Raw genomic sequence first — 21659 nt, forward strand, 5'->3', positions numbered from 1 at the left:
AAAAACACATAATCAATCAAGATATCACATTAATATGGTGCTATTATTTATTATATTATATAAATTATAGCACCAGAATATTTTTGTATTTTGTAAGATTATGGTGTTACTCATTATCACTATAACATGAATTTTGAAAGTAATATATTTTTTAAAGAAAAGGCCTTATATTTTAGTAGTTTCCATGGTATTTTTTTCCTGCTTTTTTAAAACAAAGGGCCCCACATTTTTCTTTCACACTGGAACCCACAGATTATGTAGCCAGCCCTGTCTGCAATAAAGCATTTTTTTCCTCCAGGCACCACTCAAAGCTTGCAGCCGTTTGCAACCCTCAGTACAGTAGTCCCCCTGTTATGGAGGGGGGGCATGACATATTCCAAGACCCCCAATGGATGTCTGAAACTGGAAATAATACCGAACCCTATCTCTATGTTTTTTCCTATACACATCTTTTCACTTAAAGGAAGCACTTTACGGCTTCTCTTTGGCGTGTCTGAATTGCCAGTACCACTGCTCTTCTGCTTTGGAACCATTATTAAGTAAAATTAGGGTTACTTCAGTACAAGCACTGTGAAACCTCAACAGTAGATCTGATAACCAAGACAATTACCAAATGACCAGCTGGTGAGTTAGTCAAAGGGATGCACACCCGACGTGGGGCAAAGGGGGACTCGTGTGAGATTTCAAGCTACTCAGGATGGCACACAATTTAAAACTTGTGAATTGTTTATTTCCCCATTAAATGGACTTCTCCATTTAATATTTGCTGACCACATTTCACTGTTGGTAACTGAAACTGCTGAAAGTAAAACTGCAGAAAAGGGGGAGCTACCCTGTATGGGCTGAGGCAGTGTTCCTAGTTAGGATGGGTTGCATACAGAAGACCAAAAAAGTCTACCAAACACCGTGCTTCCTTCTTTGTAGCAAAAAAATGCAAGATATAGCAATTTGTTTTTACTCTGGAGGCAATGTCCTGGCACATCTTGGACCCCTAAAATCCTTTACTGAAGTGCCAAGTTCCTGAATTTTCATAAGGTCTATCTCCCAACCTCCAAAGAATGTGTCATATCGAAGATTCCAGCATGCCTCTTGTTCATCCTGCCAGATCAGCATGATGTCATCAATTGGACAGATGGATATGATATAACCATCATATGTTCTGTAGGTTACATAGTTTAGATCTGGTTAAACTATATTATAACATACGGTTATAGTAGGTGTCTTAACACCTTAATTTGTTAATTCCTTCATCTTTGTCATTTATTATCTGTTTCTATTGACTGATTTTTCTCCTGGTTATTGTACATAGTCTCTTGTTTGGGGGCCTGTGTAATCATTTTTCTATTAGATCCAGGACACTGTGAATTTCACATTACTGAGTATTTAGATTTTGTAGTCTTCCCTTAAAGAGTGGTGATCTTGTTTTGGCAGGCAAGTTATTGTTCTTGCAGATCATCTCGATATTTTGAGACTTGTATTTAAGACTTTGTTATCATAGGTGTACAGTACTTTTCACTTAGGATGGTTTAGCTCTACTACTAATGTATAACCTTTCTGGGTTCTCAACTGAATGCGCCTTGTGATTAAGGAAGACTTTCTCTACTGGATGGTTTTCAAACATCACCTCCTTTGAGAATTACTATTTCTTAGTCAATCACTGTCTTACCTCATGGTGCCTTCATCCTATGCACACACACCCTGGTGTTCAACAAAGTCTCAGAAGGATATCTATGCAGATTTATGGAACTTCTCATCTACACAGCTACCTCCTCTTTCAAACTTTGCCACACAACTTCCAGCTGCCTCAGCCTCACTAAACTTAATCTCTGTTCCCTCAACTCAACCTGGTTCTACATGGGATCCTTCTTCTGACTCGCTGGTTCAGAATGTGCCACCAGGTAGAAAACTAGGGCAACACTTCTTTTGCCTAAGACTTAGAGTTAAATATATGACATTTTGAAGTACTTTCACAATTATTTTTACCTTATGGTATAGTGTTTTCACACGTTTTGAAAGACTTGTTTGTGTGGGATGATCCAGCTTGGAGAAAATACACCTTGTTGGAGCCAGGAGGTTCAGTATATTGTTCTGAGTTGGGAATGACAGAGGCTTGACAGCTCATCTTGCCAGGGGTGTTTGTTTTCATGGACTTCAGCAGAGGGGCATGGCTGAGCTGCTCAAGAGTCACCACAGCAATGTTTGGAGCCCTAGTTTCATGGAACTTTCCCCCTAAAGAGTACTTAATGTGCTTGTGTGACCATGATGTTTCAGGGGTTTTGTTTTTGTTCAAAGTACACATCCTCCAACATCTTCTAAGAGGGCTTTCAAAAATGCACCAAGAAATAGCATGGTAAATAGTCGAAGATTCACTGAGGAATATTAGGCCATCAGGATACCCAAATTGTTGGTTTGGTTTAAACCACTATTAACAGATGGGGAATAGAGAGATGACTTGGAATCCAGCTCCAAATTTAAGAGCTGAGTCGCAAAAAAAAAGTAAAACCGATTAAATATAAGGGTCCTCAATTAGTGTTCGTTGGCTTTGGGGATTAAACAAGGTAAACTGACTTTGCCCACCAGCTGATCTTACTAACTGGTAAGTATAGTCCTTTCTCTTAATTGCTGTTGGCTGATTCCCTCCTCCTTTTCTTCTTATCTTGGCTCAGTTTTAATTTTTGCACCACGGGCTCAGAAATACTTCCACCAGAAGTTAACCGGAGCACGAGCTTGAAGAAAGCCAAGATCCTGCGTTGGGCGGTATTCTTCACCAGCTCCGCCCACTTCCGGGTTCCCCTCCCCCCGGCTCCCGCAGGCCCTCCCTTTCGCCCAGCAGCCCCACCCCGCCTGGGCAGCCCGCGTGACCACACAGCGTGCTCCGCCCCCGCCGGGTTCACGTGATTGCGCCTGGGGAGAAAACGCCTGACTCCGGCTCCTGGCCTTCACGGTACAACCTTCTTCTCCTGCGGCTTCTCGCCCTTCAGCCACCTGCGCGTCCCAACACACGGTCCCGGGGGCCTCCCGCCCGGAGCCCTGTCCGCCATGCGGCTTCTGCCTCTGGCCCCAGGTGGGCCCCGGCGTCACCAGCTCTCCTGCAGCCTAACACCGCTACTGCTTCTGCTGGGCTGCTGCCTGGGGGTCTCCCGGGTGGCGGCGGGCTCTCGGAGGCCCAACGTGGTGCTGCTCCTCACCGACGACCAGGACGAAGTGCTCGGCGGCATGGTAACTCCTGTCTCTGTTTCTGCTCCGCCCCTCTATCTTTGGGGCTGACTCCCTGGTTTCTTGCCCTCTTTTCCTGTCCTCACCCTGCGCTCGTGAACTGGCTGCCTTGACTCGCTCGTGAACTGGCTGCCTTGACTCGTGTAGGTTTGCTTTTGCCACGCCAGGCCCTTTACGCAGGTCTGAGGAGTCTCAGGACTCATTTCCTCTTCCCGCTCCAGCACCTCTTCTACATTGACACATACACGCGGTACACAGAGCTTCTGGTCTGGACCTCACTGCTGCGGAGTTGGCGGTACTAGCTCCACAGACACAGGTGGACGCTGGTTAGGGATGGGCTGAACCGATGAGCGACAGGTGTTGGCTAAGAATATGCAAGTCTTGATTATCTTTTGGATTAGAGGACAAGTCCAGCTCCCTTTGTGAGGGCCTAGGCCACCTCTGCCTTTGCCCCTGGGTACAGTGTCTGTACTTGATATTTATAAAATAAGTGCTGAAGTGAACTACTCTGGTAGGTAGGTTGTCGAACTATTCAGGGTGTGCTCTGCGGCACATGAATCAAGAAAATCCAATTAGCCTAATTGAACACCTGGCTGATGCACTGAATACTAATAGTCTGTTTTATATCAAGTGAGTGTTGTCGGGGGACTTCATTTTTTTCCCCAAATTTTGCTTCTTTATCTTAGATTATGACCCTCAGGAGTATCCACCCAAACCTCTACTCAAGCCCCAAAAGTAGCTTGCCTTTATTGCCTAATAACACAGTGCTTTATTGTGTTCTTCCTTTCAGTTCTCATTGCTTTCAGCAAAATGCTGAGATTATGAAAACAAGTCAGACAAGAGGTTCCTAACTTTTACTGTGTGGTAACACCCTAGCTCAGTGTCCTTCATCCTGCTGATTTCAGCCCATAAGTGAGTTGTGAAATCAGTTTAGTGAGTAACTACCAGCATTTTCACTTTTCTATGGAATAGTGTAGAATAGAAAATATCTGAGGTACAGGCAGTTAAAGTAAGCTTATCCATATTTTTTTGCATTGTAAATTAAAATATTTCTTACTCAGAGCTGTGTTCAAAAGTATGAGAATCTTTTCTAGCTGACGTTTAAGATGCTTGCGTTTTGACTCCACACTTCCTGCCACTTATGCCTCATTGCCTTTTAATTTCTACTCAGCCGCATTGACATTGAAGAGTCTGGACTTAATTGCCCTCCTGGATTTTACTTTGTTTTTTTTTTTCCATCATTCCAACAGCTATGCTTACCCTCCTCACAAAACTCCTTGTTTTTCTAAAAAAGAAAATACGTTTTGTGTTCTTGAGAAGTATTTTATCCAGAAAAAGCAAGCCACCTCTATAAAAAATTAATAGTTTAGTGATTAAAGCATAATTAAAAGCTAAAGCTTTCACATGTCTATTGAAAACAGAATTCATTGCTTAAATATAAGATGTGTTCAGAATTTAATATTTTAGACCACAGATGTGGTCTGTGTATACGTATTTGAGGTTTCTTCCCCTTAACGTGTTAATCCCCTTTGCTTCTTTAAACCATAGCAGATTCTTTTTTATAGGTGTCAGTTAATACTAGAGAGAAGAGCCAAAATTGAATGGAGGGAACAAGTTGAATTTAGTGCTCCAACTCAGGAGAATTGTGGCTTCTCTTATAGGCTTTTCCAGAATATTTTATGACTAGTTGTCAAATAGGACTTAAAGGGGAAGACCTAAGACAATAACAGCATTTGAGAGTCTGCTTGGAGCCAGAGTGTGAAGTGTTTTGTACTCGTGCTTCAGTCATGGCAGGTGTCCTCTGCTGTGGGTATTGTCCTTACCTTAAATAAGAGGAAACTAAAATTTCGAGGGAGTTGAGGAACTTGGCCAGGGTTCATATAGGGAAGGAGAGACCAAGCCTCGTGTCTTATGATCTCAGAGCCCCATGCCTTTTCTCCTGTTCGAAAACACAGTGATAATACTGACTGACAGATGTCATTCCACATACCCACATCAGCATAGTTACTTATACCATAGATCAGAGGTTCTTCAGGTGATATTTAGGAGCACCAGTGGGTCATGGAACTTCTTAATACTTTGTAATACTTTGTGTATATACTTTGAAGACTTTACATCTTCATTTTTGTGGGGGAAGAGAGGTCTCTGACCCCCCAAAAGATTGTGAATTGCCACCATAGTTAGCAAAATAGATAGTAGTCAATCCCCCAGATTAAATCAGGGCAAAGGATTATAATACTTGTGTGATTGTGGTTTAACATGGAATCTTTCATCTTTGAAATAGTCTGTTGTTGTTTTTTTTAACAATTTTCTTTATTTTTAGAGGGGAAGGGAGGGAGAAAAAGAGGGAGAGAAACATTAGTGTGTGAGAGAAACATGATTGGTTGCCTCTCACATGCCCTCAACCAGGGACCTGGCCCACAACCCAGACATGTGCCCTGACTGGGAATCAAACCAGCGACCTTTTGGTTTGCAGGTGGGCACTCAAACCACTGAGCCACACTAGCCAGGGCTGAAGTAGTCTTTTATGTGGTAGCATTGTCTTTAACATTTCATTGTATTTGTTGCAGGTATCATCTGTGAGACTTTGCTTTTAGCCCCCCACCCCCTCCAGGGATCTGTTCCTTTCTATTTATTTCTTGATTTCATTTGAATGTGATTTACAGTGTGATGGCCATACTGTTCTTCACAGGTTGCTCTTTTTAAAATTATTCACTCTAGAAAAAGTGACACTTGGTCACTTTTTCAAAATTTCAAGGATGTGAAGGAAGGAGCTATAATGAAATGTAGGGGAAGACTAAACACTTCGTGCCTTTGCTTCACTTAAAACAAAGTGGTTTTCCATTGAAAAAGGAAAAGTTAGCTATAGAATTATCAAAATTGTCAAAACTTTATTTCCAAGCCCTGGTGTACATGGTAGTTAGGAAAATAAATGACTCCTCCTCAGGGTTTTTATGGAAAGGATTTTGCTTTGTAAGTACAAGATTGGCTCTTCGTAGAGAACGTTGTATGGCCTTAACCTCACCAGCCACCAGCTTTGCTTAGATCTTAAGGATCGATGTTAGTTATCATGGACACACATACATATCTTCAGTGCAGTGTGGGCTCTTCATCGGGGCTTGTTGGACCAAGCACGGATTTTATGCTTATCATTTGTACTACTATTTGTAGTCTAATGATTACGATTATTAAAATAAATCTCTTGCACTACACTCTCAATTCCTGTGCAGCCCTGCATCATCCTCTGGCTTCTGCCTAACTCTCTGACCTTGTTTTATCCTATTTCCCACTTCAGTGACTGCACTGCTTCGGACACGCTGGCTGCCTTTCGGTCCCTCACATGTGCCTCTTTCCTTGTCTGGCAGCCTTTCTACTTGCTCTGCACTGCTGTAAGCGTCTTATCCTGGATCTTTGCGTGGCTGACTCCTTATCATGGGACTCTCAGCACTGGTTAGCTCCTGAAAGAGGCCATTCTTGACCTACCATCTGAAGTATTTTCCACCTTTCCTCCCACCAGCTGTAAGCACATCATCCTGGTTTATCCCCTTCATAGCACTTTTTCACTGCCCAAAATGATTGTTTATTTATCCGTTAGTTGTTTAAGTCCCCAAGAGTACAAAGATCATCAGAGCAGGGACCTTCTATCTTTTGTCCACCATTGCCAAGACCAGTGCCTGGCACAAATTAAGTGTTTAACAAATATTTCATAATCATACAGTATAGTCTCCCTATAAATCAGATATTCCTCAGTAACTGCATATTTACCAGACAATTAGATGAGTAAGTCCCATATAATCAACTCACATGTTCCTTTTCCTCACTTATACTTGGCATTCTCGTTTCTCTTCCCTATGTCCTCACTACAGCTCAGATTCTTCATCCATCTAATGTTTTATTCAGCCAAGTGTTCTGTACCTGAGGGTAGCACCCAGTGATGTGTTATGGGAGATTATGGCTAGTGACATTGCTTCTGAAGGTTACCACAGACCTTATATATCTTTAGCGTTTCCTGGGGACCTGTTATACACCTACTCATGAAATTATCAAAGCTCCTCTTGAATAAGTTAAGCCTTCTCATCCTTTTGAGGTTATGGTTTCCTTAGGTTTTCTACTATGTAAAACAATGGGGAAAGTCATTTACACAATGTTGAAAATGAGGGTCTTGTTAACACAGTGACATATTTGGATTATCTTTAAGGAATTATTAAACCGCAAAATACACTTAAAGCTGCATTCAATTTGGGCTTACTGACTCTCATAATACAACTAAAATGAGCCTTTTTGATGTTTTTTGTTGCTGAATAAAGGTTATTCAAATTTATGTTCCTTTTTACTTATACTTGAATGACCAGCTCCATATTTTTCCCCTCACTCTAGGATTTGATATTATTCTCTGTACTTGTCAGGGTCTAAGATTTTTTTTTTAATTTAATTACAGTTGTCCCAATTTCCCCCCATTCAGGGTCTGAGATTTTAGACAAAAGATTAAAAAGCAAGGATATAAACAAAGTAATTTCTGACTAGTCGTTTGCTTGACAGGGTTCTGTGTATGCCTGTTCACCACCTGGTTCAAGTCCTTACCAGAGGTGGTGATTTGTCTCATGCAGAGGACCATGAGTTTATAGTCGAAAGTCTGCATCTGGGCTTGGCTCCACCAACTGAATATCTGGCATTTGAGTTAGTCTCTGAGCTGCAGGGCCTCTCTGGCTTTCAGAACCTAAGTGTTATAACTATTTTAAAAGGTAGAAGGCACCTGTTATATGATTTCCCACATCCTGCTTCTAAAGATGAGTTAATGGAGATAAGGGCCCAGTCTCATAAGGGGGCTGGTGACAAATGAGACAAGGGCATACAATTCCATTACATTCACATCAGCCTTGCTAAAATAAAGCCATTGGCTGTGAACTTGCCCTTCCTGCAAGCATTATGAAACGCCGAACCTTTGCGTGAGAAAGAGCTGACTAAGCCCGTTTGTTTCATTCCAGAATCCCTGTCTTGGCTGTTTCTTAGTGTGAGCTGGAGCTGATTGGTTGGGAATGAGAGGTTGAGTTAAGATGCAAAACCCCACGAATTTTGGATTGTGTTTTGTAGTTTTTGGAACAGTTTAACAGATAATTATTTACCTTACAGACACCACTAAAGAAAACCAAGGCTCTCATTGGAGAGATGGGGATGACTTTCTCCAGTGCTGTAAGTTTTGAAGCTCATTTAATTTTGTTAGACTTTAATTGCATGTATGTTCTGAGAAGAATCAATTTCTTTTGGGTAGTCTCTGGGGTTTTTTTCCTCGTTAAATGCCTGCTGTGAAGGAAGGACTTTATATAATGTGATATAAAGTCAGTTAATTGAAATACTATATATCACCAATTGAAGATCAGCTGCAGGTATTTTCTAAGCCAGTCTGATCTGCAGCTCAGAGAATTTTATTTCAGACCTGACTGTTGGAGGTGTGAAGATGGAGTGTAAGAAACAGATAACATACATGGTGTGTAAGCATTCTGTGGTGACAGCCTGCAGGCCGCTTGACAAAGCCCAGTTAACCCTCATAGCCAACCCTGAGAAAGGTCATAGCAGCAAAACCAAACCAGCAGTAACTGTGTGTGTGTGTGTAAAAAACATAAATATGTGTATTTGAACATAGATCCAAAGACTCAAAATACTAACAAGCTAAAGAACCATGTACACACACAAGGGAGTGGTGTCCTAGCTTAATATCGAGAAATCCATTGAGCAGTAGCACAGTGCTGTGCTTCAGAGCCCTGACTCTGGAGCCAGATTGCCTGGTTTTAAATGCTCTCTGCTCTTTCCTAGTTGTGTGACCTTGGGCAAGTTATTAACTTTTCTGGCCCTTGTTTTCCACATTTGTAAATGGGGGTACTAAAACGTATCTCAGGGTTTTTGTGAGGTTGAATGAATTGATACATGTAAAATAAGCACTTCTGTTGGTGCCTGACTTACAGTAAGTAGAATTATCCCTTGATACCCGTTGAGGGATTGGTTCCAGGGCCACCCCACCACCCTCGCCCCTCAGATACCAAATCCATGGATGCTCAGGTCCTTTAAATGAAATGGTAGAGTAATTTGCATGTAACCTGTGCACATATTCCTGTATACTTTAAGTCATCTCTAGATTGCTTTTAATACTTAATATAGTGTTAAAATAATATAGTGCTATGTAAATCGTAGTTACACAGTATTGTTTAGGGAATAATAACAAGAAAAAGGTCTGCACATGTTCAGTATGGATACAGCCACATCATAGATCTGACTACACAGGTTACATCAGCAACAACTTAATTTTTCTTTTCCAAATATTTTCAGTTCGCAGTTGGTCGAATCTGTGGCAGAGCCCACAGATACAGAGGGCTGACTGTATGACCTGGTGGTGGTTATATTGTCCACCAACATGGAATGGGTAGTTGAAAGAAGGCCAATTATATGTTTATTTCAATAGATGCTTGCAAATCCTCTGAAATTTTAGCATCCTTTCCTGGTAATTTATTAAACTTTTGGAAGAATACATCCTTATGATGAATACTTCAAACAAATAGCACACCTATGGTTAAGGTGACAGACTTGGTCATTGCTGTTAGGGATGAGACAAAGACATACTACCTCTCACTTAACATTATTCTGAACTGTCTAGTCACTGGCGTAAGTCTTTTGGAATTAAGAAGTAAAAATACTGGGAAAAGACAAAATTATTATTTCCACTTGTTTGGATTTTCTACCTAGAAAGCAGGAGAATTGTTAGAAAACTTTTTAATAGAATTTAGTAAGATAGAAATGAAAAAATTCTTTAAAAAACTTTCTTCCCATAACTACTTAGAGAAATACTTGGCAGGAAGAGGGAAATCCCATTTTATAGCAGGAAATAAATACTCTAGGAATAGGTGGTGGTGGCCAGTATGGTTGTTTAAAACCTTTATAAAGTTACAGAACTTTATATATAATAAAAATTCTTATTATGAAGACATGTACATTACTTTCTATAGGAAGACACAAGATTATAAAATGTTTATTCTAATCAGAATCCCAATGAGATTTTTTTATGCTGCATTAAGTGATTCCAAAGTTATCTGGAATAATAAGTAGGTTAGAACAATTAGGGTGATTTTTTTTTTAGAGGAAGAAATTGCTCTGCAGGATACTAAAATGTACATGAAGATACAGCAAGTAGTGTGGCATTGGCCAAAAAATAGGTCAGGAAACAAAAAAGAGAAAGAATTAAAAGAGTTGCCAATGTAAAAATAACAAAAGTCAAACATCTAACAAAATTAAAAGGCAAACACAAAAAATGGGAAGTATTGCAACATGATTGAATCCCTCCTTAACTCAAATTTTATGTAACAAGGCCAACAATCACCCAGAATGAAAAAAATGTGCAAAGCACATGAACACATATTCACATAAACACAATTGGTCAGTGTACATATGGAGAATGGTCATCCTCACCAGTGTTTTAAAGTGTCAAATCCAATATGAAAAGCCAAATACATACTAAGTATTTACAAGGGATGATATGCAGAGGTGTGCTCAAACAAGCCTTCCCTGCTGGTGTGCAAGTACAAGCTAGTGTTGTATTACCCTTCTAAAAAATGCCTTGGTGATATGGATTAAAAGTTACACAAATATTATTGGGTAGAAAGGGGTAAGTCTATGGGTGACAATAGGTAATAGAAACATAAGTAGAAAAAAAATCTGTGTTCTATGTATAAAGTGATACAGGAATTATATAAAGCTACAGATCAGCCTGAAAATGAGGCTCTACTTCTCAGCTTAATTAGATTCAAGTAGTATTCTTTATCTTTGGTTTAAGACCTAGCTCCCACCACATGCTGTGCTCCTTGCATGTAAGTAATTCTTTGAGGTGAGGTTAGAATAACATGTTACCCTGTAGAAAGAAACCAGCTGAAAGCAAATCTCTGCTCTTGGTTTGTTTAATCTGCTTTACTGTCTCCACTGTGTTACTTAAAGCAGCTCGAAAGTGTGTCATGCATAAAGAAAATATTCCGTGGGAAACTAGAAATTTGAAGTTAGAGTACTATTGAGCAGCTTTCTTTACTCTCTTTAGAAATGATGAGAAATCCATCATTCTTGTGTAACTTTGTGTCTTTTGCTTCTGTCTCCTTTATAGTATGTGCCAAGTGCTCTTTGCTGCCCAAGCCGTGCCAGTATCCTGACAGGGAAGTATCCACATAATCATCACGTTGTTAACAACACTTTGGAGGGAAACTGCAGTAGTAAGTCTTGGCAGAAGATCCAAGAACCGAATACTTTCCCAGCAATTCTCAGATCAATGTGTGGTTATCAAACCTTTTTTGCAGGGAAATACTTAAATGAGGTATGTTGAATGATCTCATTATTCCTTTAAAAAAAAACAGCTTTTTAAATGTGAATTAATATAATTCACATTAATTGCTTTTTGATAAGTATCCATTCAAGTTGCATTAAGGCATTTTTGGTATGTGTTTTATCCTAACCCGTAAATAGGAATGTACATGAACATATTTACATCATGTGTATTGAGGGTTTTTTTTTTTTCTCTTAGATAGTCTCAGAAGCATTTGTTGAAAAGTCACCCCAGGACTACTGCTCTGTGAGGCGTCTTCCCTTTTTAACTCACTTCTCCTCATCATGTGGATGTCATGTTCTCTTCGTTTCCAATTCCCCTTTCCTGGGGTCACAATGAAGAATATTTTCCTCTTAGTATCTTTCCTGAATTACAACACCTTTTGCTTAATCTGTTTCCTAACCTGAAAAGTGGGAACAAAATGTGGACAGATCAGTGGTAAAGAGAAAGCACCTGGAGCCGGGGATAGTCAGGCCACTGGCAGGTGGCTGAGTGGTGCATGTGCTGGGCCTCTGGGGCCCTTGTGGGGAGATGTCTCATCATGACCTGCCAAGGCGACGTTTCCTGGCCTCACACCCACCACATTGGCCTTAGCTTTTAGTCAGAGGTTGAGCTTTCAGGAAATAGTATATTTGAGAGTGTTTGGGGTTATCTCTTACAATAAAATTGGGCGTTCAGGACAAAGAGGAAAAGTACATTTTCTTACCTATTTTCTCTGTGTTTGCTAGAGATCTTAATATCTGAAAGTTTCTTTTACTTAATATCTGAAGTTTCTTTTACTTCTCCCTCTTCCCACAATAATTAGGGGAATTTTCAGCTGTGTGGGTTTGAAGGAAGATGACTCAATTTGAAAAGAATCATGAGAAATTAGTACTAGTACTAGGTTCTTAGGTTAAGGCTGTGAATCATGAAGAGAACTTACACTACTTTGCATATTAAAGATCATCTAATGTGTGTATAAAATTAGGAGAAATTCTTTAAATTGGCAAAGATTTAGTTCTGAGGGATTAAATTCTGCCTTAAATGGGCAGTATTAAACTTCGTTGAAATAGAATGGGATGATTCTGTGGTCTCTTCACTGACTCGTCTCATCAGAAAAATTGAGCTCCAAAAGTAGATTTCATCAGCAGGACAACTGAAATTATAGGCTAGTAGCTCATCATTACATTATTTCTCCTGTTGTTAGTCCGACAGGGGACTAGTCTGACCCTGACAGGGTCAGTCGGACTATTCAGTCTAAGCCACAGGGGGCAAACACAAGGCCTGTGGGCGGAATCTGGCCCTCCACCTTGTTTTATCCGCCCGGCACCTTGTTTCTGCCCAGCGACAGCACTGAGCTCTCACTTAACTGTTCGGGAGTAGTTATATTTAGACAGTCCTAAAATCACATTCGGTCCTTTGAAGGCAACTGCAAGGCTGGTGTGGCCCCCAGTTTGACACCCCTGCCTAGGCCACCAGTAGCTCAGCCAATGAGCCCTGTGGCCTCAGCCATGCGGTTTTTTCTGTGAAGGGCCAGAGGTGAATAGTTGAGGCTTCGTAAGCCGTATGTCTCTGTTGTGAGTGTTCACCTCTACCATTGTAGCATGAGAGCAGCCCTAGACGTTACGCAAACTAGTGAGTGTGGCTGTGTTCCAGTAAAGCTTTATCATCCCTGAAATTTCAATTTCATGTAGCTGTCACATGTCACAAAATATTCTTTTGATTGGTCTTTATATTTTTTTAATTGTTGGGGGGAAAATTCTTAGCCTGGTGGCCATATGAAATAGTTGGTAGGCTAGATTTGGCCCATAGTTTGCCAACTCCTGCTTCAGAAGCTACTAGGATTATAGCATTTTTAATTTTTTGCTGATTTATGTGTTTGGAAGAAGCTAGCACCTGCCACGTTTAAGGGACTGATCTGCAAGATTCTACAAGTTGACGGTTTCTTTGTGGCCTCGTCATGTCTAAGGACTTCTGATGCCCTGCTTGTCTTGCTTTTCAGTACGGAGCCCCGGATGCCGGTGGGTTGGAGCACGTTCCCCTGGGATGGAGTTACTGGTATGCCTTGGTGAGTGATTGTAGAACTCAGTGACACTTACACATAGCCCCACAGGTGCAAAATATGTTTACGTTATGATTAGGCTCTGATATCGACTAACTTGGTTTACTTTTATGATCGACTGTTTTTATCTCCTTGAAGGAAATTCTTTTGATTTGTGAGTAATTCCTTTGTGGGGGTTTAGCAACATATTTTGCTGTTCTACCTGATCCACTCCTATTGTTTTTTTGTTTGTTTAAGTAGGACGTGTTATTGAAACTATGCTAGGAGTTCATTAAAACCGTAGTCAAAAAATCCAATTCAATGTAACTTGAGTAATTACCTTTTTTTATGTCTTATCACTATTTAAACAGAGTATAGGTTAGCCTAGCATGGTTTTCGACTTTCATTTTGTTTGCTGATGTCGTAATAAATTTTATTTTCCTCTCTGTAATAGGAAAAGAATTCTAAATACTATAATTATACCCTCTCTATCAATGGGAAGGCTCGAAAGCATGGTGAAAACTATAGTATGGACTACCTGACAGATGTTTTGGTGAGTTACTGACACTATCCTTGCAGGTTTGGCTCACATTTGATTAAAGACTTTGCTGAGAAAACTTTTAGTTGTATTTGTTCGTGCTGGGTAACGTGAATGAATAACAACTCAATCTAACTGTCAAAGACTATTTCCAACTGATTAAAAACTCCTGAGAGTGTTTTTGTATATAAGCCACGCTCAGATAATGTGCTTGAAATTCCAGCAGCAAATCCCTTTTTCAAAGGCCATCTCTGAGACTACAGAGACCACTTGAAGAGGTTTTGCTTTGTAAGGTTCCTACTCTTGACCCCAGTTTTTCTCACAAGCTACAAGATGACAGCTTCATCATGGGGGGGGCGCTGACCAGGGTATGGAGTTCTTCAGTATTGTGTATTTATATATAAAAAATGCCAGAATGGGATGAATTTGGGACTTCCCTGTCTATGGTGTTTCTCATGACAGCCCTCCCTGGAGCATTCCCTCACCAAATGTTTCAGCACTCACTATAGTGGGTGCTCGACCCTAAATGGGGCACAGGCCTTGATTCTGTGAAAGGTAACTTTTTAGTGGCAGATTTTTTTATGCGTGTGTGTGTGTGTGTGTGTTTACACCTTCACTTACTACCTTGTTAGATGATAATCAGTTAGAGAACTGAAGCCAGGTGTGGGGGAATCACTTAGATAACATTTAAGCACAACCCTGAAGAGGGTGAGAGTGAGCCGTCCAGGTCAGGGGAGAGGCCGCAGACAGGAGGGGTGCAGAGTTGGGGCCCCTGGGCAGAGTGTGCCAGGCATGTTGCGGTGCCATGGGCCTCCCAAAAGCCAAAGGAAATGGGTGGGCAGGGTGGTGACAGCACACTGATGCAGTCAGTTCCCTTGGAGTTTAATGTTGGGAATAAATGAAGATATAAATCAACTAGAACAATTAAATACATAATATGTATGTGGGATGCTTTCATTTTCATATTTCATCTCCAAATAAGCCAATAGCAAGTGTAAATCCGTATCAATTAAAGACCTGTTGTGATTTATTTGGACATAACTTATGATATCTGCTCTCTACATATTTTTGTGAGATTAAGGTAATTTAATCCACCTTTCCCACTATTGTGAATTAGATTGACTCTATTTTTATATTCTTTTTTTTTAAAGATTTTATTATTTTTATATTCTTTAAGGCATCAAGATGTATACACTCTGAATTGCATTAATGTAAGTTAATAGTAAAATGGCCAAATTACTATTTCTTTCCAGTGGGAGGCCTAACAGTTTTTTGATCCTGTAAAATCATCAACATCTTAATTACCTCTTACACCAGTGTGCTTTCCAGTTTTTTATTTTAACTATTGCCCAAAAGCCGAATACTTATTCCAACAGCATGCTTGTCATTTGACTATGACGTAGATTGTGTGCTGAGATTTGTTCAAAGCCAGTGTGACCCTGTCCCTTCTGTTCATCAGAGAACATGTATCTATCAAGTCCGCAACTGTTGGGTACCTAGGAGATGACACATCTTTGTATATGTCAGGCTAATGTCTCCTTGGACTTCCTGGACTACAAGTCCAACTCTGAACCGTTCTTCATGATGATCTCCACTCCAGCGCCTCACTCGCCTTGGACAGCCGCACCTCAGTACCAGCAGACCTTCCAGAACGTCTTTGCACCAAGGAACAAGAACTTCAACATCCATGGAACGGTAGCTTCTCTAACCCTTGGATTTAGCTATACTCAGTATAGTTAAATGTATAATATACTTGTCACAGAGCCTTTGAGCTATGTAGTGGGTTTTCTTTCCATAACTTTTAAAGGTAATTACACCTATCTCTAGTAGGATAGATAGTATAAACTGGCTGTAGGAATACAGATAAGGTTCTTGCCACTCATCCAGTGAACAGGTAGAGAATCCAGAGGGAATATTAAAGAGATGGCATCTTTCTTGACTACAGGCTGTCCTGATGAAAACTTCTTCCTGACAGTGGCTGAGACATGTTGTTTGGGGCTGGGCCGGGCCTTTGGCAACCTCCTCTGGGTAGGCTTCACCAGGCCTGAGGCACAGGAAGAAGAGGAGTGATGCAGTGTAATATGATTGGGAAGGGAAGTTAAGCAAAGAGCCAGAGCAGGGAGTATACCATAATTAAGGGCCACAACCTAAATATTTATGTTAGTCACTTATCTGTCCCCTGGCACAGGGGATTGGCAGTTCACTGGTTCAAATGCAGAAGGCCTCCAGTCTGTTATCCAGAAATCTTCATTGCTTGTGAGGTGGTGGAAAGAATGACTCTTGGGGTTGACTGAGCGTTCCCACCTTCCAGCTTAGTGACCCGACAGTGAGCAAGATGGTAACATCCAGTTTTCATGCAGCTACTGTATGGATTAAAGTACATAGGAACATGTAGTGTGTTGCCTGGAATGTTGTAAGCATGTTAAGTATGATTTTAAAACTGAGTGAGCTGAGTTTTAAACTAGAGGGCCATTGTCAAACTGTGTTCCAAAAAAAAAAAAATTGATAGGAGTTCCCCTGATCAAGTAAGTGCAGAAACTTTAGGTTAAACAAGCCACTCTGCTGACAGGATTTCTCAGTTATTCATGTTCTCAATGTGAATATCCAACAGGACAACGTGCTGTATAGCATTTCTCCAACACTAACTGAAGACCACTTTGAGGACCAGAGTTTGGAAGATAGCAGCTTAGGGTTTTAAGAACAAGGAGGAAGAAGATAGTTAATGGCAGATGGGAATGTTTTTGTTTTTTTTTAAATTGTAATTTTTTTATTTAAATGAAAAGAACCCTCCAGATTTGGACGTGACGTTTAGGAAATTGCTATGACGGGGTTTTCCCAACAGTTTAAGATGATTGATATCTTGGGTAAGAAAATGGAGAATAATGAAATGTTGACTTATTAGGCAAAGCTTGAAAGAAGGTAAACTTAATGTTTACCCTTTTCTAGGTTGGGTAGTAGACCCAAAGCATAGACTCAGAGTTATAAGTTTAAACTCCTTTTAGCCAGTAGTTCCCCAATATCTTTGTCTACATCTCTCATTAATGCTACTGACAAAGGAGCTCAGTGCCATTCAGAAAGTGGTAGGAAGAATGTAAACAATGCATGATAGTCTACGGGAAGTTTTTTTTAAGAACACAGGGGAGAGAAATGGAGAGGGGGGTAAGTCTGAAGTTGCTTAAATAGATTCCAGTTCCTCTTTACTGAAGTATAAAATGATCCCTTCTATTATTTACTAAAGCAGTTTATTTGGACGACTTGGTGTTAACATTTTTTTTCTTTTAATTTTAGAACAAACACTGGTTAATTAGGCAAGCCAAGACCCCAATGACTAATTCTTCAATACAGTTCTTAGATAATGCATTTAGAAAAAGGTAAGAGCTGCTACTTCCTCAAACTAGGTGGTCTTTGCAGACCCTACAGATCAGCCTGTGAACAGGGAACTGTACCACATAGTTATCATTGAGGCAAAATCAGAGGGAAACAAGTTGATGGGAGAGATTTTTTTTTTGAGGGGGTCGGGTGGCGGTCTCTTGCCTTAGAAACAGCCAAAGATTCCTTTACATTTGGGTGTTAGATGACTTTTGGATCCCAGGACCGATTAATCCATTTTTATGACTTGTTAAAACATTGCAAACTGAAGCCATTGGATTTTTTTTCTTTTTTTCTTTTATTTTATTTTAACTGTTCAAGTACAGTTTTCTGCCCTTTACCCCCATCCCAGCCCACTTCCCCAGTCCTCCCCAACTCCCTCCCGTCTCCACCCCTGGATTTTTTTTTTTTTTTAAAGTTTCCTATATCTAAAGAAAAGGTCAGTTTGTTAGAGATCAATCACCCAATATTTGCATAAGATCCAAAGGCTTAGACTAGAGCAAAATATTTACCTTTGTTGTCTGGAATTCTCAGGAAATTCTTTTAAGTCAATTTTTTTTAAAATCCATTATTTAAAGTGTATATAGTTTAGGAAGGGGTTGGCAAATTTTTTCTGTAAAGGGCCAGATAGTAAATATTACAGGCTTGCAGACCACATGGTCTCCATCGCAGCTGCTCAGCTCTGCTGTTGAAGTACAAAAGCAGCCATAGACAGTGTGTGAGTGCGTGAGCATGGTTGTGTTCCAATAAAACTTTATGTGTGTATAAGAAGAGACAGTTGTTCAGTGGGTCGTTTCAGATTTGTAAGCTGAAAAAAGTTCTGGAAATCTGTTTCACTATATGAATATACTTAATATTACTGACTTGTACACTTAAAAATTTTTAAGATGGTAAATTTTATGTTATTTGTGTTTTACTACAATATAAAACAAACAAAAAACAAAGAGTGGCAAGCTTTGGCCGGTTGCTGTAGTTTGCCAACCCCTAGTTTAAATCATAACCACTGTTATGGCACAGTTCTGTTTGAATTACTCTGTAATAATCAGTGCTGAATTGACAGCTTGCCCTTCTAGTCATCTCTACTCTCATCACCAGTGATAATAAATAATAAAGCTAACTGGTTATAAAAAGCCTCATTCAGCCCTGACTGGTGTGGCTCAGTGGATTGAGCGCCAGACTGCAAACCAAAGGGTCACCGGTTTGATTCCCAGTCAGGGCACATGCCAGGGTTTCAGGCCAGGTCCCCAGTAGGGGGCGTGTGAGGGATAACCACACATTGATATTTCTCTCCCTCTCTTTCTCCCTCCCTTCCGCTCTCTAAAAATAAATAAATCAGTACAATCTTTTTAAAAAATAGCTCATTCATTTGGGAACAGTTAAATTTGATCTGAGCTAAATGTTCTAAAATTAAATTTCTCCCATTTTGGGGGAGAATGGTTTTGAGGTTTTGCAGGTTACCCTGTCTCTGAAGTCCCATTGCCACCCTCTGTTCCCATCCAGGTGGCAAACTCTACTCTCAGTTGATGACCTTGTGGAGAAACTGGTCAAGAGATTGGAGTTCAATGGGGAGCTCAACAACACTTACATCTTTTATACCTCTGATAATGGCTATCACACAGGTAAGGGGCATGCTTAGGTGTCCTGTGACCTTGTGAGGTGCCTTTCCTTTTTCACCCAACCAATAGCACTGGCAGGGAGCTCTGGTCCTTTTATGGCAGTTTAGAAGCCAGAAGGAGGGTTTTGCCCTCAGGACCCCTCTGGTTAAAGGGCCATCTCATTCCCACGTGGAGGGACCACATTTCTTTATTTGCTGAGTCACATTTTAAATTACGTGGTATACTAGGGGTCAGGAGCAGAGTGAGCTTAGCTTGATGGTTTAGAGGCAGGATTTATGAAGGAGGTAAGAAATTGAACTAGATATTAAGGACAAATAGGTCTTGGAGAATAGGGGTGAGACATTTTACACAGAAAGATCAAGAGAAGGTTGTCTTGGGGGAAAGCTCTTTCTTAACAAAATTATGAAATTGGGGTGTGTGTGTTTTGTTTTGTTGTCTTTTTAAAACTGCAGTATAAGTCAGTGTCCTGTCTTTGAGTTTCATCCTTTCTACTTAGACCTCTGTAGTTAAAAAAAAAACCCAGTGTGTTCTTCTTTTCGCAACTATAAATTGTATAAACTTGAGTGGAATTGACCTGAAGCTTGCTTCCGTAGAGCAGGCTCATTGGGCATTTAATGTATTCTTGTGAATATTTTTAAGCACTTAAGTAGAGACTAATACAGTAACACCATTACCCAGTTTCAGTTTTCAGTTGCATGTGGCCAGTCTTTAGAATTCTTCCTACCTTCCCATGTTTTTCTTTTTTAGCTAGAAGGTTTTGAAGAGACTCCAGAAATTGTGATTCCACACTTGATTGTGCATCTGATTAGTTTATTATGTATCAGGATGTAGACAAAGTCCACATGCTACGTCTAGTTTTTATGTTTCACAAAGCTGTTGTTGCCACTGACTTACTTACTGGAAAAACTTTGTCCTTTAGAATATCTCATGTTTTGGCTTTGGCTAATTGCTGTTTCATGTTGGCTTTACTTGTTTATTTATACTCAGCTTTTCCTATAGATTGATAATCACATCTAGAGTCTTAAGAGAAATTCACATTTCAACAAGGATGCTTTTTTGGTGATCCTGCTGTGTACTTCATGTTGCATCATTTCCCGATGCCCATGGTGTCTGGTTGCCCCAATTTAGGGATGCTGGTATTGATTGATGGCCCATGTGGTTTCAATCTGAGCCTGTCTTGTGAACCTTTTGTGGCTAAAGCTTCCATTGACGCTTAAGTGTATTATTCCCTCAGATCAATCAATCAATACTGACTTCATGTCTCCGTCCTTTTGCATTTATTAGCTGGAAGAACTTTCCCTCGTCAACTGTTTGGTTTTCTTGAAATTCAGTTTATTCAGGAAAAGCAGGATAAATGTTTTTGTCCCTTTATTTAGCATTTTTTCAGAATAACCTCATTCAATTATGATCAGGTTGAATATCATACATAAATTATGTATCTCTGTTTCAGTACTTCCCTGTCATTCTCTTGGCTGAATTGTCCCATCATAGACCAGGGAGTCCCCCTAGGAATTTACTTAATTTGCCTTGCAGTAATGAGACCCAGTCAAATTTGTTTAAACACCATAATTAGTGGTACAAAGTCATTCTGGTTTTGCTGTTGATTAAATGAATGAAGATATGCGTGACACTTCATGTGGGCTCCATCTTCACCCTGTGCATTTTGTTTTCAGGACAGTTTTCTTTGCCAATAGACAAAAGGCAGCTGTACGAGTTCGATATCAAAGTTCCACTGTTGGTTCGAGGGCCTGGGATCAAACCGAATCAGACAAGCAAGGTAGGTGCCTGACAAGATGATGCTGTTCATAGGTAGCACCTGCATGAGAAATGAAGGCTGTCCCTCCTTAGAGGAGGCTGATTAGATTTCTCCTCCTGTGAGGATGAGGGCCGATTTGGCTTAAGATTGTAAGTGTGTGTATAAGCCTTGGAAACAGTGACACTTTTTTTTTAAATTCCTGACCATACCCTATTAATTGTATCCCCCCTCCAAATACAGACATATATAAAATATTAGCATGAATAACTTTTGCCTTTAATTTATTTACTATATAATATATATTAGTTTCAGGTATTCAGTAGTGACTGGACATTTATATACTTCATGAAGCGATCACCGTGAGATAAATCTAGTCCCCATCTGGCACCATACATATTTGGTTGTTTTTTTAATTCTTCATTATAATTTTTTCATTACCATTTAACTCCCTCATGCCCCCTCCTCCCTGCAGTGACCACACTGTTATCCATGAGTCCTTTTTCCTTTTTGCTCAATCCCTCCATCCCTACACCTCCCCCACCTTTAGCTGTCATCTGCTCTCTATCTGTGAGTTTGTCTCTGTTTTGCTTGTTAATTCAGTTTGTTCATTAGATTCCACATATATGTGAAATCAAACGGTATTTATCTTTCTCTGACTGGCTTATTTCACTTAGCATAATGTTATCCGTGTCCTTCCATACTGTCACAAAGGTAAAATTTTCTTCTTTTTCATGGCTGAGTAGCATTCTATTGTGTAAATGTTTTACCCACTCATCTACTGATGGACACTT

The 21659-nt window shown here is 40.2% G+C and overlaps 1 protein-coding gene across 1 annotated transcript in view; it reads left to right on the plus strand.

Moving 5' to 3' along the window:
- The first annotated feature begins 2885 nt into the window (after positions 1-2885).
- Positions 2886-21659, plus strand: part of GNS (glucosamine (N-acetyl)-6-sulfatase) — a 46164-nt gene continuing 27390 nt past the window's right edge. Inside the window, exons 1-9 of the mRNA XM_045829493.1 lie at positions 2886-3219; positions 8347-8406; positions 11354-11560; positions 13551-13616; positions 14044-14142; positions 15655-15822; positions 17416-17498; positions 18997-19115; positions 20786-20889. Of these exons, the coding sequence (XP_045685449.1) occupies positions 3040-3219; positions 8347-8406; positions 11354-11560; positions 13551-13616; positions 14044-14142; positions 15655-15822; positions 17416-17498; positions 18997-19115; positions 20786-20889 (1086 nt within the window). The 5' untranslated portion in view covers positions 2886-3039. The remainder of the gene's footprint in view (positions 3220-8346; positions 8407-11353; positions 11561-13550; positions 13617-14043; positions 14143-15654; positions 15823-17415; positions 17499-18996; positions 19116-20785; positions 20890-21659) is intronic.

The sequence above is a fragment of the Phyllostomus hastatus genome, unplaced genomic scaffold (assembly GCF_019186645.2).
Source record: "Phyllostomus hastatus isolate PE091 unplaced genomic scaffold, TTU_PhHast_1.1 phas_scaffold_93, whole genome shotgun sequence".
Lineage (NCBI taxonomy): Eukaryota > Metazoa > Chordata > Mammalia > Chiroptera > Phyllostomidae > Phyllostomus > Phyllostomus hastatus.